General features: G+C 47.9%; 2 protein-coding genes across 2 annotated transcripts in view; one reads left to right on the plus strand and one right to left on the minus strand.

Moving 5' to 3' along the window:
- The window catches only part of UBXN6 (UBX domain protein 6), a 27292-nt gene extending 23888 nt beyond the window's left edge, over positions 1 to 3404 (plus strand). Inside the window, exons 8-9 of the mRNA XM_015406739.1 lie at positions 1120 to 1339; positions 3288 to 3404. Of these exons, the coding sequence (XP_015262225.1) occupies positions 1120 to 1339; positions 3288 to 3404 (337 nt within the window). The remainder of the gene's footprint in view (positions 1 to 1119; positions 1340 to 3287) is intronic.
- Positions 3405 to 5094: 1690 nt separating this feature from the next.
- The window catches only part of CHAF1A (chromatin assembly factor 1 subunit A), a 46748-nt gene continuing 36531 nt past the window's right edge, over positions 5095 to 15311 (minus strand). Inside the window, exons 12-15 of the mRNA XM_015406749.1 lie at positions 15072 to 15309; positions 12309 to 12808; positions 10520 to 10610; positions 5095 to 6305 (exon numbers count right to left, since the gene is read on the minus strand). Of these exons, the coding sequence (XP_015262235.1) occupies positions 6214 to 6305; positions 10520 to 10610; positions 12309 to 12808; positions 15072 to 15309 (921 nt within the window). The 3' untranslated portion in view covers positions 5095 to 6213. The remainder of the gene's footprint in view (positions 6306 to 10519; positions 10611 to 12308; positions 12809 to 15071; positions 15310 to 15311) is intronic.

The following is a 15311-nucleotide window of genomic DNA, read 5'->3' on the forward strand; positions in this document are numbered from 1 at the left end:
AAATACTGAATTACAGTCAATCACAGTCAAACAAGGCCCCTTCCTCTCCCTCTCTCAAGCAGCCAGGACTCTGCAACAACTCTAATTGCTTTCACACACTCCCAAACACAGTCCTCCCACCCAATATCCTCAATCACCCCTCTAGCAGCTCTGTCTCCTGCTCCTGCTCAGATCAATCTGAGACCATACATATTTTTTAGAAATGATTTAGAAACATATCTGAACACCTTGTCTTAAAATATTTTATTCATCATGTTAAAAGAAAACGTTCCATAATAATTTTTTTTTCCTTTTCTTTTTTCAATTTTTTGGGGAAAAACAAAATAGGCTTCAGGGGGAAAAAATTCTTCCGGTTTTCCCCCGGGCGTTCACATCTCTATTCAGGAGTCAAGGTTTCCTTCGTCAGATACAGGAGCAACGAAGTATTCACTGATCTGTGTTGGGCTTGTTTTCCCTAGTGGGTTTTTAAAAACGCTTTGTACAGATCTCACCTGCTTTTGAGATTTCAGGAAAGGAAGCGTTAACTACTCTACTGCATCAGAAGACCCTTAATAGCAGCATCCGTGTTGTAATGTGCTAAGCCAGGATGTCCTGCGGGGAGGGGTGCAGAGATGAAGCCTCTGCCAGCAATTGGCTGAGCCCAATACACTTGTCCCGTTCCATTGAGAGGGGTGGCTGTATGGGCCTAGGAAAAGAGGAGGGCAGAGGTGGGAGTAAGGAACTTGAGGGCTTAGGAAAGAAGGGGATTGGACTTGGGAGGGCACAGCTCAGGAAACGGAGGGGTGGGATTGGGTGGGGAGAGAGTAGCCAGAGAGGGGAATTGCACATGGCCCAGGGGCCGCAACGGGGAGGCTGTGGGTCCCTGGGAGTTTTGGCCACAGGCCTTTCTTCCAAGTATAATGGTCTGGTTGCTGCCCTTCGGCCTCTCCGAACCTGAACTCTGTAAAAGGTGCCGTTGATACAGAAGGCATTCATTGAGACCTCTCACCTTCCTTCCTTCGCGTTGGGAGGACTTCAGTGTGTCACTCCGGTTTGGAATATCTTTTGATTTCTCTTCTCTCCTCCCCCCCTTTCCCGGTGTGTTTTACTTTCCCCATCCCCACCCCCTTGCCTCTAAAGGGCAGAAGCGGTTGAGAAGGCCTCCATGCTGCGAACGAAGGCCATGCGGGAGAGAGAAGGGCAAAGAGAGATGAAGAAATACAACTACACACTCCTGCGGGTCCGTTTCCCCGACGGGTACATCCTGCAAGGTAAACGGGGTGACTTGCTTCTGTTTCCTGTCCTGTCCCCAAGGGCAGATCTGCCCATCCTGGTTTTAACCGCCGTCTTCCCAGAAACTGTACAGGCGTGGGGAACGAGAGTGTGTCCCAGGCACCAAGGGCTGGATGACTGGGGTTTGAGCTGTAGTTAACTACACTTGTGAATTTAGTGTCAAGGATAATCCATTGGGGGGGGGGGTGAACTGCCTTGAAACTATGTGCAATTGGAACTTCTCTCCTTGGTGGTTTTCTTTCTTTCTTTTCTTTTTTTTGGTATTTTTTGTTTGTGTACCTGGAAGTCATGGCAACCTCTGGTGACTGACCCCTACGGGGGGGCCTGGAGGATGTCAGTCCTAATATCAAATGCCGACTGTACTTCTTATTGCAATTGATTGCTACTAAGGCCCTCGCCACCGCTGTACAAACTGCTTGCTAGCACTTTGTGATGGGTTTTATATTTATATTTGTTTCGTTTTATCTGTTTTAAAATTTTACGTAAGCCGCCCCGAGCCTGCTCTGGCGGGGGGAGGGCAGGGTATAAATCAAATAAATAAATATTCAGAGAGGCGGCTGAAAAAAACTGCCCCCCCCTCCTGCTTCTGGTATTCCTTGGAGGTCTCCTTCCCAAGTACTTGCTGGAGATGACCCTGCTTAGCTTCCGAGATTTGACGAGATCGGGTTTGCCTGGGCTCTCCAAGTCAGGACTGGGACTTCCCTCCTTGATGGTCTTCAAGTTTGGGTTAGGGTTAGAGACTGCCAGGGAGGGGGGAGCTCACCCTCCTCCCCAGGTAGCTGATTTCCACTGTTGCACAACTCTTATGGTAAAAAAATGTTCCCTAACATCCAGCGGGTACCTTCCCGCCGTCCCTGTGGGGTCAGCATAAGTTAGCTGTGGTTTAACAGCACTTTCCGCTCACTACCAAGTCACTGTATTTGTATTTATTTTTTTTTAAAGGGTTGTCTTTTAACAGGACATTAGCAGGCTGGGGTAGGTGATGCACTGTATTCTTGGTGCTTGGGGGGGCAACAGTTGGAGGGCTTCTGTTGTCCTGGCCCCACTGCTAGACCTCCTGGTGGCATCTGGTTATTTAACTTGCTTCTGTTTCCTGTCCCCAAGGGCAGATCTGCCATCCTGGTTTTAACATTGGCTTCTCTCATGTTCTTATATGGAGCAGAGGTCCATCAGGGGCTATGAGCCACAAGGTATAGATAGGAACTCTCGGTCTGGGGCAAGTGATGCTCTGTATTCTTGGTGCTTGGGGGGCAACAGTGGGAGGGCTTCTAGTGTCCTGGCCCCACTGCTGGACCTCCTGATGGCCCCTGGTGTTTTCGGCCACTGTGTGACACAGTATTGGACTAGATGGGCCACTGGCCTGATCCAACATTGGCTTCTCTTACGTTCTTATGTCTGGTGCAAGGGATGCTCTGTATTCTTGGTGCTTGGGGGTGGGGGGGCTTCTAGTGTCCAGGCCCCACTGGTGGACCTCCTGATGGCCCCTGGTATTTTTGGCCACTGCCTGACAGTGTTGGACTAGATGGGCCACTGGCCTGATCCAACATTGGCGTCTCTTATGTTTTTAAGACATGCAATGAGCTGCAGCAGACACCACTTGGGAGGAGGCAGTGTTTGGCCACGTGAGCACGCAAAATGCCTCTTCCACATGAGTCCAAGAAGCTTTCAGCTGCATCCAGATGTCTTACTTAGTGTAAAGGCTGGTTTATTGCACTAATCACGGTCCCTGTAGCAGATCCCTGTTTCTGCCCATCTTCCTCACTGGGTGAGCCGGTGGGCCAGCATTTGCCTGTCATGCCAAACGAGAGTTTACTATTAAAGCATGGCTTAGCGAGACATGCAAATGCTGCTTTTGTTAAGTACGGGATAAACATCTGACAAAGTTTCTTAATGCCCACCGCCTGAGTCAGTCAGATGAACCCGACGAGGGATTGATCCAGTGGTGTTAAAAACACACACACACACCCCTACGCTGCACCCTTAATGATCCGTTTCAAACGCTCCCTTCTCCGCAGGTGCCGTCTGCGCTCCTGACGTTGACGGGGGATGAAGACATCATGGCCGACATAAAAGAGCAGATGGGCTGCTTGCTGAAACCGGACCTCCTCTCAGACGTACAGATTCTGTCCTGAAAATAAAACCGGCCCCGTTCCGTTGCGTGCGGGGCTCCCTTCTCCCCCTTCCCCCGTGTCCAATGAAAAGCTGCTTCGGCCACTTCTGTTTCTCTTGTCTCATGAAAAATAGCAAGAAGAACCACCGGCCCGTTTAGTGCTGGTTGGTAAGAAGCTGGACTCAGGGCGGGCTTTGGGTGAACGGTGCGAGACGCCATACGGGGAACGGGTCGAGCTGATTTGCACATGGTTTTTGGAGATGTTTTCTACAGCGCTGCTTCTCTCCCCCCCCCCATTTATAACACTACCTGTATCTGACTACTGCCCTCTAGGAGGTCTTGAGCTGCTCTTAGTGGTCTCCAAGTAAAAGCACTGCTGGGTAACCCCCCCCCCCCGATGAAACGCCTCCCCCAATGGCAACAGAAGGGAGCAGGATAGTGTTCCCTCTAAGTTGAATTAGTGTGAGCTAGCTCAGTTTTTTTAGCCCCTGGCTCACACGTATTTGTCTCGGCTCAGGAAAGATGGGTCCAGAGCAAACTGATCTATGCCGTAGCCAAATCGCTCGCTCACAACTTTAATGCCAGGAGCTCACAAAGTAGAATTTTAGCTCACAAGACTCCCAGTTTAGAGGAAGCCCTGGACGCGACTTAGCCCAGTCAGAACCTTTTTTCTATTTGCTTCTGCAGGTTTCACATGATCATTTAGTCAACAGGAGAAGTCCTTAGGCTTGTTAAAAGAAAGTATCCGTGCCTGCTGTTCTGGGCCTTTGGGGTATTTTGTTTTCTCCGTTGGGTGAACGTTTCGAAGTGGGAGAAAGAGCAGCAGGCGTGAGGTCTATGACACCTTCCCAATAGCTGGTTTTTAATCTGGAAATGTAAGAGGACTAATATTTCCCATCCGGTAGAGTTCAGTGCGCTGGTTGCGTTTGTAGATGTGGGAGTGCTGTTCTCTGTGGGGAGAAAGAAGTTGCCAGTTTCCCACTGGGGGAGTCGGAACCGCTCACGTGACTCAAGCACCCTCTTGCTCGAATTCTCCTGTCGAGGGGAACCTGGAGGGCCGTCTTACTATGACCCCTGAGGCCAGTTCTAGGCAGAGCCTGCAGGCTGCTTCTTCCCCTGCCCTTCAGAAGGGGGAGGGCAACGGACTCTAGATAGCTTTAAGGGCTATGTAACCCACAGCCCACCCATATCGGGCATCACAGCCTGACATGGATATTAGATGGCTTCCAAAAAGGGGCTGCTGAACTCTTGGGAATCTGAGTGGCAGCTTTTAAGAATAGGATGCTACACTAGTAGACCCTTTGGCGATACAGAGGACTTTAATAAGAGCCACGGTGATTGCCGGATTGTAGATGTGCTAAGAACATGCTTGGAAAGTGATAAACGTCCCTGCTGGAGTAGGCCAGGGGTCCCCCTAATCCAACTTCCTGGAGAGTCCTTAAACAGGACTTGGAGACCACGACCTTCCCCTGATGTTGCCTCCTGGCACTGGTACTCAAAGGCTTACTGCCTCCAGGCACCATGGCTAAGTAACCCTTGATCTAAGCCTGTGCACGTGGCTAGCATGACATCCAGTGAATTCCACAACTTAATTGGTGGCATTTCCTTTCATCTGTCCTGAATTTAGTGTACATTAACTTCATTGGGTGCCCCTGAGTTCTATTATTACGAAAGAAGGAGAAAAGCTTTATCTACTTCATTCGGTGTCTACCCCATATATAATTTTATGAATTTCCAGTGTGCTTCCTGAGCATTTTTATCTCTAAACTGAAAGTGCTAACCATTAGCACTTCCTCTTATGAAAGGTATTCAAACCCTGAATCTTGGTTGCCCCTCTTTTGAGATAAAGTGACCAGATCTGTTGGCAATACTGCAAATTACAGTGCACCCCAGATTTATAGAGGGCGTTGCAATATTGGCCATTTTATTTTCAGCCTGTTTCCTAATAATCCTGAGAGTGGTTTGCCTTTTCCCACCTCCATCTCAACCAGTTCAGACACAATCAGCGTATACTATTTAGAATGTTTTTTGTTCCAATGTGCATCACTTTATGCTCACATGCGTTGAACTTCATCTGCCACGCTGTTGCCCACTCACCTATCTAGAGAGAGCTTTCCCGCAGTTCTTCAGAATGCATTTGGCTGATACTGTAATCCCCCTGCATAGATCTATGGTGCGGAAGGGCTGTTCTTACGAGTTTTCACCATCCTGAATGATCTGACATCATGTACAAACCAGGCCACTCCATTGCTTACCCCTAATTCCACATCATTTATTTAAAAAACAGTACTGGTCCTTGTGGGACCCACTGCTCAATTGCTTCCTTTGCAAGAACCGTCCCTTTATTCCTGCTTTCTACAGTTTAACTAATTTTAACCCATAACTGGGAGGCTGACTTGGGAAAAGAGGGGAGGCTAGATTTTTTTTTTATTAGAGGGAGAGGTCACTGATGTGTAAAAAGAAAAGGCAATGATACAGAACACACAAAAAACAGGCATCCACAAGGCACCTGAAGCCTTCCATTTCAGCTTAACATAAAAGAGACACACCACAAAACAATTTGCTTTTTTTTGGTATGGGGGCCCACCCCCCCATCCAAAATTTCAATAATGCTTTTATTAAAGAGATTATGTGTAGTACTTAACTAAACCCCCCCGAAGAGCTAAGCGTCTAAAAATACATCTTCAGCTTCCACTGATTTGAAGCAGTACAAAGTGCTGTCTTCTCTTTACAAGGAATACAGAGTATGTTCAAGTATCTTTTACAGAAAGAAGATACAAGAATTTTTAAAAATATTCTAAAGGATTCTACATACATACAGAGCAGTAAAGTTAGTCGGAGGTCAAGTCAACAGTGTCTTGTCCTAGAGTTGGCTCCTCCGCTGCTTTCCCTTCCGTCTCGACGGGGACCCCCGACGCAGGCTCTGCAGAGACAGGGTGTTGCGGCATAAGGTGAGCCTGCAGCGCGGTGCGACAGAAAGCCTCCCAAGTGGAGACTCAAACCCACTTTTCTCACAGCTGCACTTGGCCACAATGATTTCTAGGTAAGAGGCTTGGAAGGAGTCCCTTGACTCTTCCTCTGCCGACAAAGTCACTCCCCTCCCCTCCCCAGAAAGATGCCTTTTCTGTCGGTCCATCCAGCGGAATGTAACCTAGTCCGACTGAATCAGACCTCTTGGTCCACCGAAGTAATGACTGACTCATTTCCCCTTGTTACCTCCTTATCTGTTTCTACCTGTAATCCAATTAGAGATGTGAGGGCCTGGGAAGAAACCGGAAAAATTCGGGGGGAAAAACGTTTTTCCCCCCGTTTTTTTCCCCTGAAGACTTTTTTTTGTTTTTTCCCGAAAAATTGGAAAAAGAAAAGAAATTGATTATGGAACATGATGAATAAAATTTTTTAAGACAAGGTGTTCAAATATTTTCCAAATCATTTCTAAAATATATATATATAGTATCAGATTGATCTAATTTCTGTGCACTGAGGACAAACAAGTCCTAGGTTACAAACTGAACTCTCCAATGCAAGAAGAAGATGAATTTCTTCTTTTAGGAGGGGCTATTGTCAGAAGAAAATAAAAACGTTTCAGTTTTGTTTTTGCATGTGGGTGGGTATTCTGTTTGTAAGAATTGTTTGGATACACTATATTTTTAATATGCTAGTTGTGATAATTTCATTCCAATTAAAAATGTCCATAGTCATATTTTATGTTCCTAAAGTAACAGAATGACTTTCTGTAACAGAAAGACAAAAGAAATGCTAATGTAGCATTTTTTTCAATGTTTCCGAAAATTTCCGTTTTTTCCTGAAAAAAACTGGAAAAACGGGTTTTTTCCCGAGCTTCAAAATTTCCGGAAATTTTACATCTCTAAATCCAATATAGGCCAATAAAGGTCTGTGAGGGAGAGAGACTGTTCAAAGTGGCGGCAGCCCTCTGAGGTCTTGGGTGAAGGTTTTTCACATCACCTTTACCTGGAGATGCCGGGGGGACTGCACCTGCATGGCAGCCTCCACTGGGAAGGCAAGACAGCAAGGGGACACAACAAAATCCCAGAGAGGGAGACGACCTGGGTGGGCTCAACAGGAAGACTTTTTGACATCATGTGAGTGGAATATGTGTCTGGGCTGGTTCCAAGGGGCTTAAGCGAAAACCGAAGGCGTGTTGAGAGAGGACAGTGGTTAAGAGACTCTCAGCTCTGCCACAGACTCAGCTGGCAGCCACGGGCAAGCAGTTAAGGGGACAGTAATACCTGTCTTACAGGGCTGTTGCTAAGATGACTGAAGGAACATGAAGGGCTTTGGCTCCATTAAAGGAACTCGAGAATGCCAAGTGGCACTGCTGTTCCTTTAGCACTCACCAGAGGCCCACTTGAGAAGCCGATCCCCCTTCGTCCTAAAAAGAACCCATCGCCGAACAGGGAACTACCCACCCCACCCAAGCTCTTCGTATTAGAACAGTGTCAACTAAGAGTAGTCCTGGAATTGCGGAGGTAAGGAGGGGGGGGGGACGCTTTGTAGCTGAAACCACCTCCCATCCCAGTAAGACACGGAGGGGAAAACAAACCTGACCCAAAAGCTGGAATCAAGAACCAAAAGGGCGAGAAGGAAGTCTGATGAAGGGGCAATATTAAAAACCTAGTTAAAATTTCGAATATACAAAAGTACAAGTATTTATTAGGAAGGCAGTTAAAAACATACATAAGGGCCCAATGAAAGCCTTGTAAAAAAGTATAGCCTAAACACAAGGGCCAGTGCACATGACCAGATGCGTTTCTGCCCTATTGGGGCCTTCTTCAGAGGTCAAACAATATGGAGGTACACGTAACTTAAATACATATTGCAATAAGATAACCAGTAAGTGAATACTGGACCAGGAAAAAAAAAGAGGCTTTCACTGGGCCCTTATGTATGTTTTTAACTGTCTTCCTAATAAATACTTGTACTTTTGTATATTCGAAATTTTAACTAGGTTTTTAATATTGGCCCTTCATTAGACTTTCTTCCCACCTCCGAAAGCAGAAGATCGGCATGGCCCCAACCAAACACAAAACCTCATCAATCTCATTTGGTTCCTTGGTGTGCCTCCGGAGTTTGTTAACCTGAGGAGAGCGCCAGGGGGCGGGGGGGGGGTTACACACACTGAATAATGCCCTTTGCCATTGGATATCACTGCGTGAAAACAGCAAAATCCACCTGCAAATGATTGCTAAAGTCCACTGAAAGTGGATTGTTTGTTGTGTGTGAGAGCATCCACCCGTGTCTTAACTGGAGTCAGTGCAGAATGAAGGTAAGAGCAGCTGAGATTGTTCATTAGCACAAAGCTGACAGACTCGACATGTCCCCCACTCCTCCTCTTCCTGGGGGTGTGTGTGTGTGTGAGGGACTAAGGGGGAGCTCTTCAGCTTTGCCAACCCAGGACCGGAGCAAGGAAAGGGGAGCTGGTCTAGTCCTTTGAAAATGTTGGCAGAAATGACAAAGATGTTTCATCATAAGAGTTTCCAGCTCCCCCCCCCCCAAAAAAAAAAACGAAAGCAGAAATTCTTATAGAACCTCAGCAAAGCCCGTAAGTGGGTCTTGCACCTAGGGTTACCGTATTTTGAAAAGCAAAAAAAGAGGACATATTTCCCAACTGACTTCTTCAAACATCGGATCACTTTGACAAATCTCCTTTTAAATACCCCGACTATTTTAAGCTGTGACAACTGCTACTAACTAGGAATATTCCTAACCTTCCTTGTTTTTAAATAACGACAATTTTAATGTATTGGCTTAGACTAAAAAATAGCACCATTTAACAATTGATCCGGTTACAATTGTTGAATTTTCAACACATAACTAATTGTAAAATGAAATTGTATATACAAGTTGTTATTAGTACAAATAAAAATATACTTTGTGGGCAAAGTCTCTTTCAGGTCCACTTCTTTCTCCTTAAGCTGATCTTTTTCAACAGTTGCTTATTGTTTAAGAGAGAGGTGTGGAATTCCTTGCAAGGTAATGTGCATATAACTATACTGGACTAACAGTGTACCTCGAAGTGATTCAGAGGACAAGTTGCAGCTTTCTTTGCTCTGCTGACTTTGCATCAGAGAGAAAAGATGTTCCACATTTGCATTACGGGATGGAATGGCAAAAAAAGAACCGTGCAGTCTTCAAAAGTTCTGAGTGACACAAAATGTTTTTGGAAGGCTCTAAGTACTTGCTCCACTTTTGATGGGCCTGAAGGTTAATGAACTCATCGCCACCTTCGCATCCACTCACACACATCTTGAGGTTGCTGAATTGGTTGAAGCATTTCCCATCATCTGTGGGCACACCCCTATCCAAGATATGTTTGATGGAAGATTCTTATTCCACTCGGGTGACTCACTAAGAGACATCCACATAAAGCATGAAAACTTCCATAGGCTGCATCCTTTCCCCCAGATGTTCCATGCAACTGTCATAGAAGCCCTTTACTTCTGCACAGAATTCTGCATCAAGATCTTCTTTGACACTTCTCTTCTAGCAGGCTCTTAACTTTGAGGGAGATGCAAGTTGTGGCTCTTTCGCTCAGTGAGCATGGCGTGAACAGATAGGAATCGGGCCAGCTGTGGAACAACCTGAAGCTTCGGGTCTGCCAGCACTGACGGTGGCTTTTGCCACTACAGAGGTATTTACCGTTGGCCAGTCTCTGGCGCTGGAACCTCAGCCGGGAGACACTTGTCTTAACCGCCTCTCTTTTTCTTTTTAAGAATGGCAACGGGGGCCTTCCTTCAAAGGCTTTTCTGACTTCCATACCAACGAGGCAAGAACCTCCAAGATAGCGGAGCCAAGCATGAGCGTCCTGCTGGAGCGGCAGGGCTCTCGAAATCGGAGGGTCAGCCTCGTTCTGAGCCAATACGGTCTACCCACATTTGCATAGCCCTGCCTGGAGCAAGAGGAGGCGCGACCTGACCGGTTTGGATGACTTCGCCCCCCTGAAGGAGAACCAGCTCAACCTTCCAACCCAAAAATAGGACAATTTTCATCAGTTTTTTTCTTTAAAAGTGCCCGAAAGAGGCCAGACACCAAAAAAAGAGGACATCCGGTAACCCTAGTTGCAGCCCAAGGGGCACGAGGGATAAGAGGGCACGGTTCCTGTGCTGGTTCTCTCACCTGCGCTCTGCTGTACGTCCAGAAGGATGCATTCGTCCTCATCCTCTTCCTCGGTGTCTGCCTGAAATCCATCCATCTCCGTGGTTTCAGCCTTAGAATTAGAAAAGGGGTTAATCAGGTTTAACTGTCCCAGGTGGGCATCAAGCATGATTTATACAGGGGAGACCAGGCCGGAGAGGGTAAAAACCAAAACAAACAAAAACACACCATGCCCCTTCCTTCATGAACAAAGGCAACAGGGTAGGGCTGTGTGTCTATGTTGTGATTCTGAAGGACTGGGAGAAATGGACAGAATCCAGCCTGGGTTGTTTTTTTTTTAAAGCATGAGACATATGCTTGCACAAAGCTGCCTTTTACCAAGTCAAACTATTTGGCTCAGTACTGTCAACTTCAACCATGGGATGGGGGTGTGGAGCAGTGTTCCCTCTAAGCTGAGTTAGTGTGAGCCGGCTCACACATTTTTGTCTTTGCTCAGGAAGGAGGGCTCCAGAGCTAACTAATTTATGCAGCAGCCAAACGGCTCACTCACAACTTTGATCTCAGTAGAATTTTTGCTCACAAGACTCCACAGCTTAGAGGGAGCATCGGTGGGGAGGTGGAAGAGTTGAAGGATGCGCAACCTGGTGATTCTCCTGGGCCTCTCAACCGCTTTCAGCATTATCAGTCACGGTATCCTAACTGAACTGACTCTTGAGGTTACTGCTTTGTGGGAGCTTTGGTCCTTAGGTAGCAGCTTTTTTGGGGGGGCCCTGCTGCTCCCCCCCCCATGAGAGCTGCCCAATTGTGGCTCTGTAGTGGAGCGCCTGCTTTGCATGAAGAAAGTCTCTGGCATCTCCAGTTAAATGGATGTCAAGTAGCAGCAGGTACCCCTTAGCCAGGATCTTGTGGCTTGTGGGGCAAGTTTTCTTTCTGGTGGGGCTGAAGTTCTCAATGCAGAAAGAAAAGCCATTTAGACGATAGAAAGCTGTTACCAGGATAGATCTCTGAATTGCAAGCTATCAGCCACTTTAGATGACAGTTCTCAGCTGCTGCAAGTTAATCACTTCTGCCAGCCTAAGAAACAATTCTGCTAACAAGCCTGCAGGTGGGGGTGATGACCTCTATAGTCAAGAATGCTAACACTTAGGCAGAAAAACTCTCTTAAAGGAGACCTGTTTCTTGACACAGAGTTAGAATGATCTCCTAGAGGTCACCTACTCAAACCCCCTTGATCAGTGCGGAAATTAGTCAACTACAGCACCCGGCTCTGCTTGAAGGAGTGCACGCCTTAAAAAATGTTTAAAAATGATTGAAAAAAGCATTTACAGGAGAAATTCTTGTGGAGCTGTCCACTGTTGCTGTCCGGGAGCCCCGAACAGCCTGACAGCAGGCACTAAGAAGACCCTTTCTCCCCTCCCAAAACACTGGAGAGCCACGGTCAGACCACTGGTCCCTCACAGCTCTCAGTATTCTCCTCTGACTCTCTGCAGAAGGCAGATTCCCGTGTCCAGAAGGGACAAGGGTGTGTGGGGGGGAAGCAAACAAATTTGCAAAAGGCGGCAAGGGGGTCCTGGAGAGCCTGTGAGTGCAAGCCACAGAGCAGGGAAGCTTCCTAGTTGGAGAAGAAGCATCACACCTTTCGATTTGAATCAGCTGGATCTGGCGAGTCTCTTGGGTTGGATGGACCACCGTGGTATGTCAGTACTAAACCGTTAGGAGGCCAGTGTGATTTTCTAAGGATTGGGCTAGAGAGGCAAAGTGGGCACAAGCAATTATCTGAACAGTAGGAGATTATCCTGCAGGACCTCACCTGTCTGGAACCCCGAGGTCTCTTCATGAACTTGGTGATGGACATGCTTCCCGTCGACTTCCTTTTTGCAGAGACCGGGGTGGTTTGCGCTGCCACTACTCCTGGTGAGTTGCCCCCTTCCTCCTTGGTCACTGAGGGGACCTGGGTGGTGTAGTTCCACTGGCAAGGGACGGGCAGATCCTCTTGGCCGAAGCTCTTCAGGACCTCTGGGTGGACGTACCAACACATCCGGTGCTCGGGCCTCTTCTCGTACACAGAGTTCTCAGAGATGATCCGCTTCAGCCTAGCTTTGGAGGGGACACCGTTCCCCTCGTGGACGGGAGTCTGGGCCCGGGAGGGGTTGGGACTCATAGGGCTGTTCTCTGTGCTGCTGGGAGCGGCGGCGGCGCCACTGTTGCTGTCCGGCAGCAGCCCCAGGCGACAACAACCCTGGAATTCTTGGATGATCACTTTGCTTCCGTTAATGTTCCCGTGGAGCAGCGGGAGCAGCTGTCCCAAGACTACAAAAGAGCAAAAATGGTTTTAGGCAGTTCTAGTACATCTAGGCCCAGGTAGCAGCCACGGCCAAGGCAGCCTTTTACCATCTACGGCTGATTAGGCAGTTGGTTCCCTTCCTCAAACGCAATGACCTGGCAACAGTGATCCATGCTATGGTCACTTCGAGATTGGACTACTGCAACGCTGTCTACATGGGGCTGCCCTTGTCCCAAATCCAGAAGGTGCAGCTAGTGCAGAATGCAGCAGCCAGGCTGCTGATGGGGCCTCTCTATTTGAGAGCACATCCGGCCTGTGCTGAGGGAGCTGCACTGGCTGCCGAAAGCATACCGGATTCGCTTCAAGGTGCTGGTTTTGACCTTTAAAGCCCTATATGGCCGGGGGCCTACCTACCTGAGGGACCGCCTTTCCCCACAGAGCACCGAGGTCGGGGACTTTAAATCGCCTGACTGTCCCTGGTCCCAAGGATGCCAGACTGGCTATCACCAGAGCTAGGGCCTTCTCAGTGGTGGTTCCATACTGGTGGAACGAGCTCCCGGAGGACATCAGGGCCCCGTGGGACCTCTTACAGTTCCGCAGGGCCTGTAAAACGGAGCTCTTCCACCAGGCCTTCGATTAGGAGCCGCCACTGAACGAGCTACTGAACATCTATTACTGGCACTTTCTTTGGGATAGTCATAAGGGGTCAACTTCAACGATCGCCATCTGCACTTTATATTTTATTGTTGAATTTTATGTTTTTATTGTAAATTATTATTGTACGCCGCCTTGAGCCTGCTAATCAGGCAATGCGGGATAGAAATCAAAATAAATAAATCTAGACAACTCCGATTGCAAGGACCCAATGTACACCTTTGGCCGGGGCATGGTTCCCAAATACTGAGTTAGATCCCACAGATGTTGCATTAGCAGGAGTGCTTTTCTCTGGCACAGAAAGCATGATGCAGGAGGACTCCTGTGTCTTAAGAAAGCACCCCCAGATAGTGGAGCAGATCCATGGGATCCCAACACATTATGGATAATGCCGATTACAATGTGCATTGTACCCTTTGTATCCAGAGTCCCTTCTTTACAGTACCCCCTCCCACCGTCTGACTGGGATATAAAAAGTTGGATCTCCATTCCAACTTTTATCTGATGAAGACAGCTTCGACCCTTGAAAGCTTATAACCGCAACATCTTCTTGGTCTCTGAAGCGCTACTAGACTCGACTTGAATACATTACGGAGGTGCTCAGCTGCTAGATGCTTAATACTAATATATTTTTTTCAATTTTTAAAAATCCTCCCTCTCTCACCTTCTCTAAAAATTCAAAGCAGCTTACAACCAACCCCTTAGAAGGCAGGAGAAAATGATCAATGCAAAAAACAAGGTCCAGGGAGAGAAGACTGCCCTGCTTTTAAAAATCACCAATCGTTAATAAACGGGCTTATGGGGGGTGTGGTAGGAAAGGTCTGATTTGCTGGCCAAAGGGCCTGGGTTCAAATCCTGGCATCTCGCATTAACAGGGTTGGCGGGAACAGGTGCTTGGAAATACCCCCCTCTGCCCAGGACCCTGGAGAACTGCCCCAATCGTTTCACCTCGAATGTGGTGTGAGATGTAAGTGTCATAGAGGTTCATAAGGTTGTCAGTGAAAGGAGTGAACCCTGCTAGTTACCCTTGAAATACTGAGAGACACAGAGTCAGGTGAAGGGGGGGGTGAGATAATGCAGGGAGATGAGGGAAACTGGGCTACTCAAGCCCGTAACTATACCGTGAAGGTACAGATGAAAATCTGGGAAATTTCTGGCTGGTTATCTCCTCTTGCCCCTGCCAATATGTAATTTCTAAGCTTCTGCAAGAGGCCAAAATGTTCTGAGCTCTTGGCTGTTTTAAAAAAGAAGAGATTGGATTTATACCCTGCTTTTCACTCCCCGAAGGAGTCTCGGAGCGGCTTACAAACTGCTTTCCCTTCCCCTCCCCACAACAGACACCCTGGGAGGGAGGTGGGGCTGAGAGAGTTCTTTTGAGGACTGCTCTTGAGAGAACAGCTCTGAAAGAACTTGTGACTGACCCAAGGTCACACCAGCAGGTGCATGTGGAGGAGCAGGGAATCAAGCCCCGTTCTCCCAGATTAGTGTCCGCGCTCCTAAACACTACACCAAACCTGCCTTTCCCTCCTCTACCCCCCTCTCCCCATTTTAAACCTATTACGCTTATGGTCAAAGGCTCCTTTGCCGAGTTCAAGAGACAGGGGTTTGTCGGCACCTTCCACCCGCCCCCCTTACTTTGCTGGTCTGTTGTCTTCTTTTTATCGCTTTTCTCTGTTTGCTCCTCGTCACCAAGGCTCGTGTCCAGGACGGAAGCCTGGAACTGCTGGAGGAGCTTCAGATCTGAGCCGGAGCCGTGGCTGCTCTCCTGGCCTTCCCAGACACACCCGATCTTCACGGGCTGCAAGACTCCCAACCGCTTCCCCTTGGCGATCAGCTCGTCCCACTCTTTGGCCTTCAGCTTCTGGCGAACCTTCT

Source organism: Gekko japonicus, unplaced genomic scaffold (assembly GCF_001447785.1).
Source record: "Gekko japonicus isolate JY-2015 unplaced genomic scaffold, Gekko_japonicus_V1.1 scaffold1972, whole genome shotgun sequence".
Classification (NCBI taxonomy): domain Eukaryota; kingdom Metazoa; phylum Chordata; class Lepidosauria; order Squamata; family Gekkonidae; genus Gekko; species Gekko japonicus.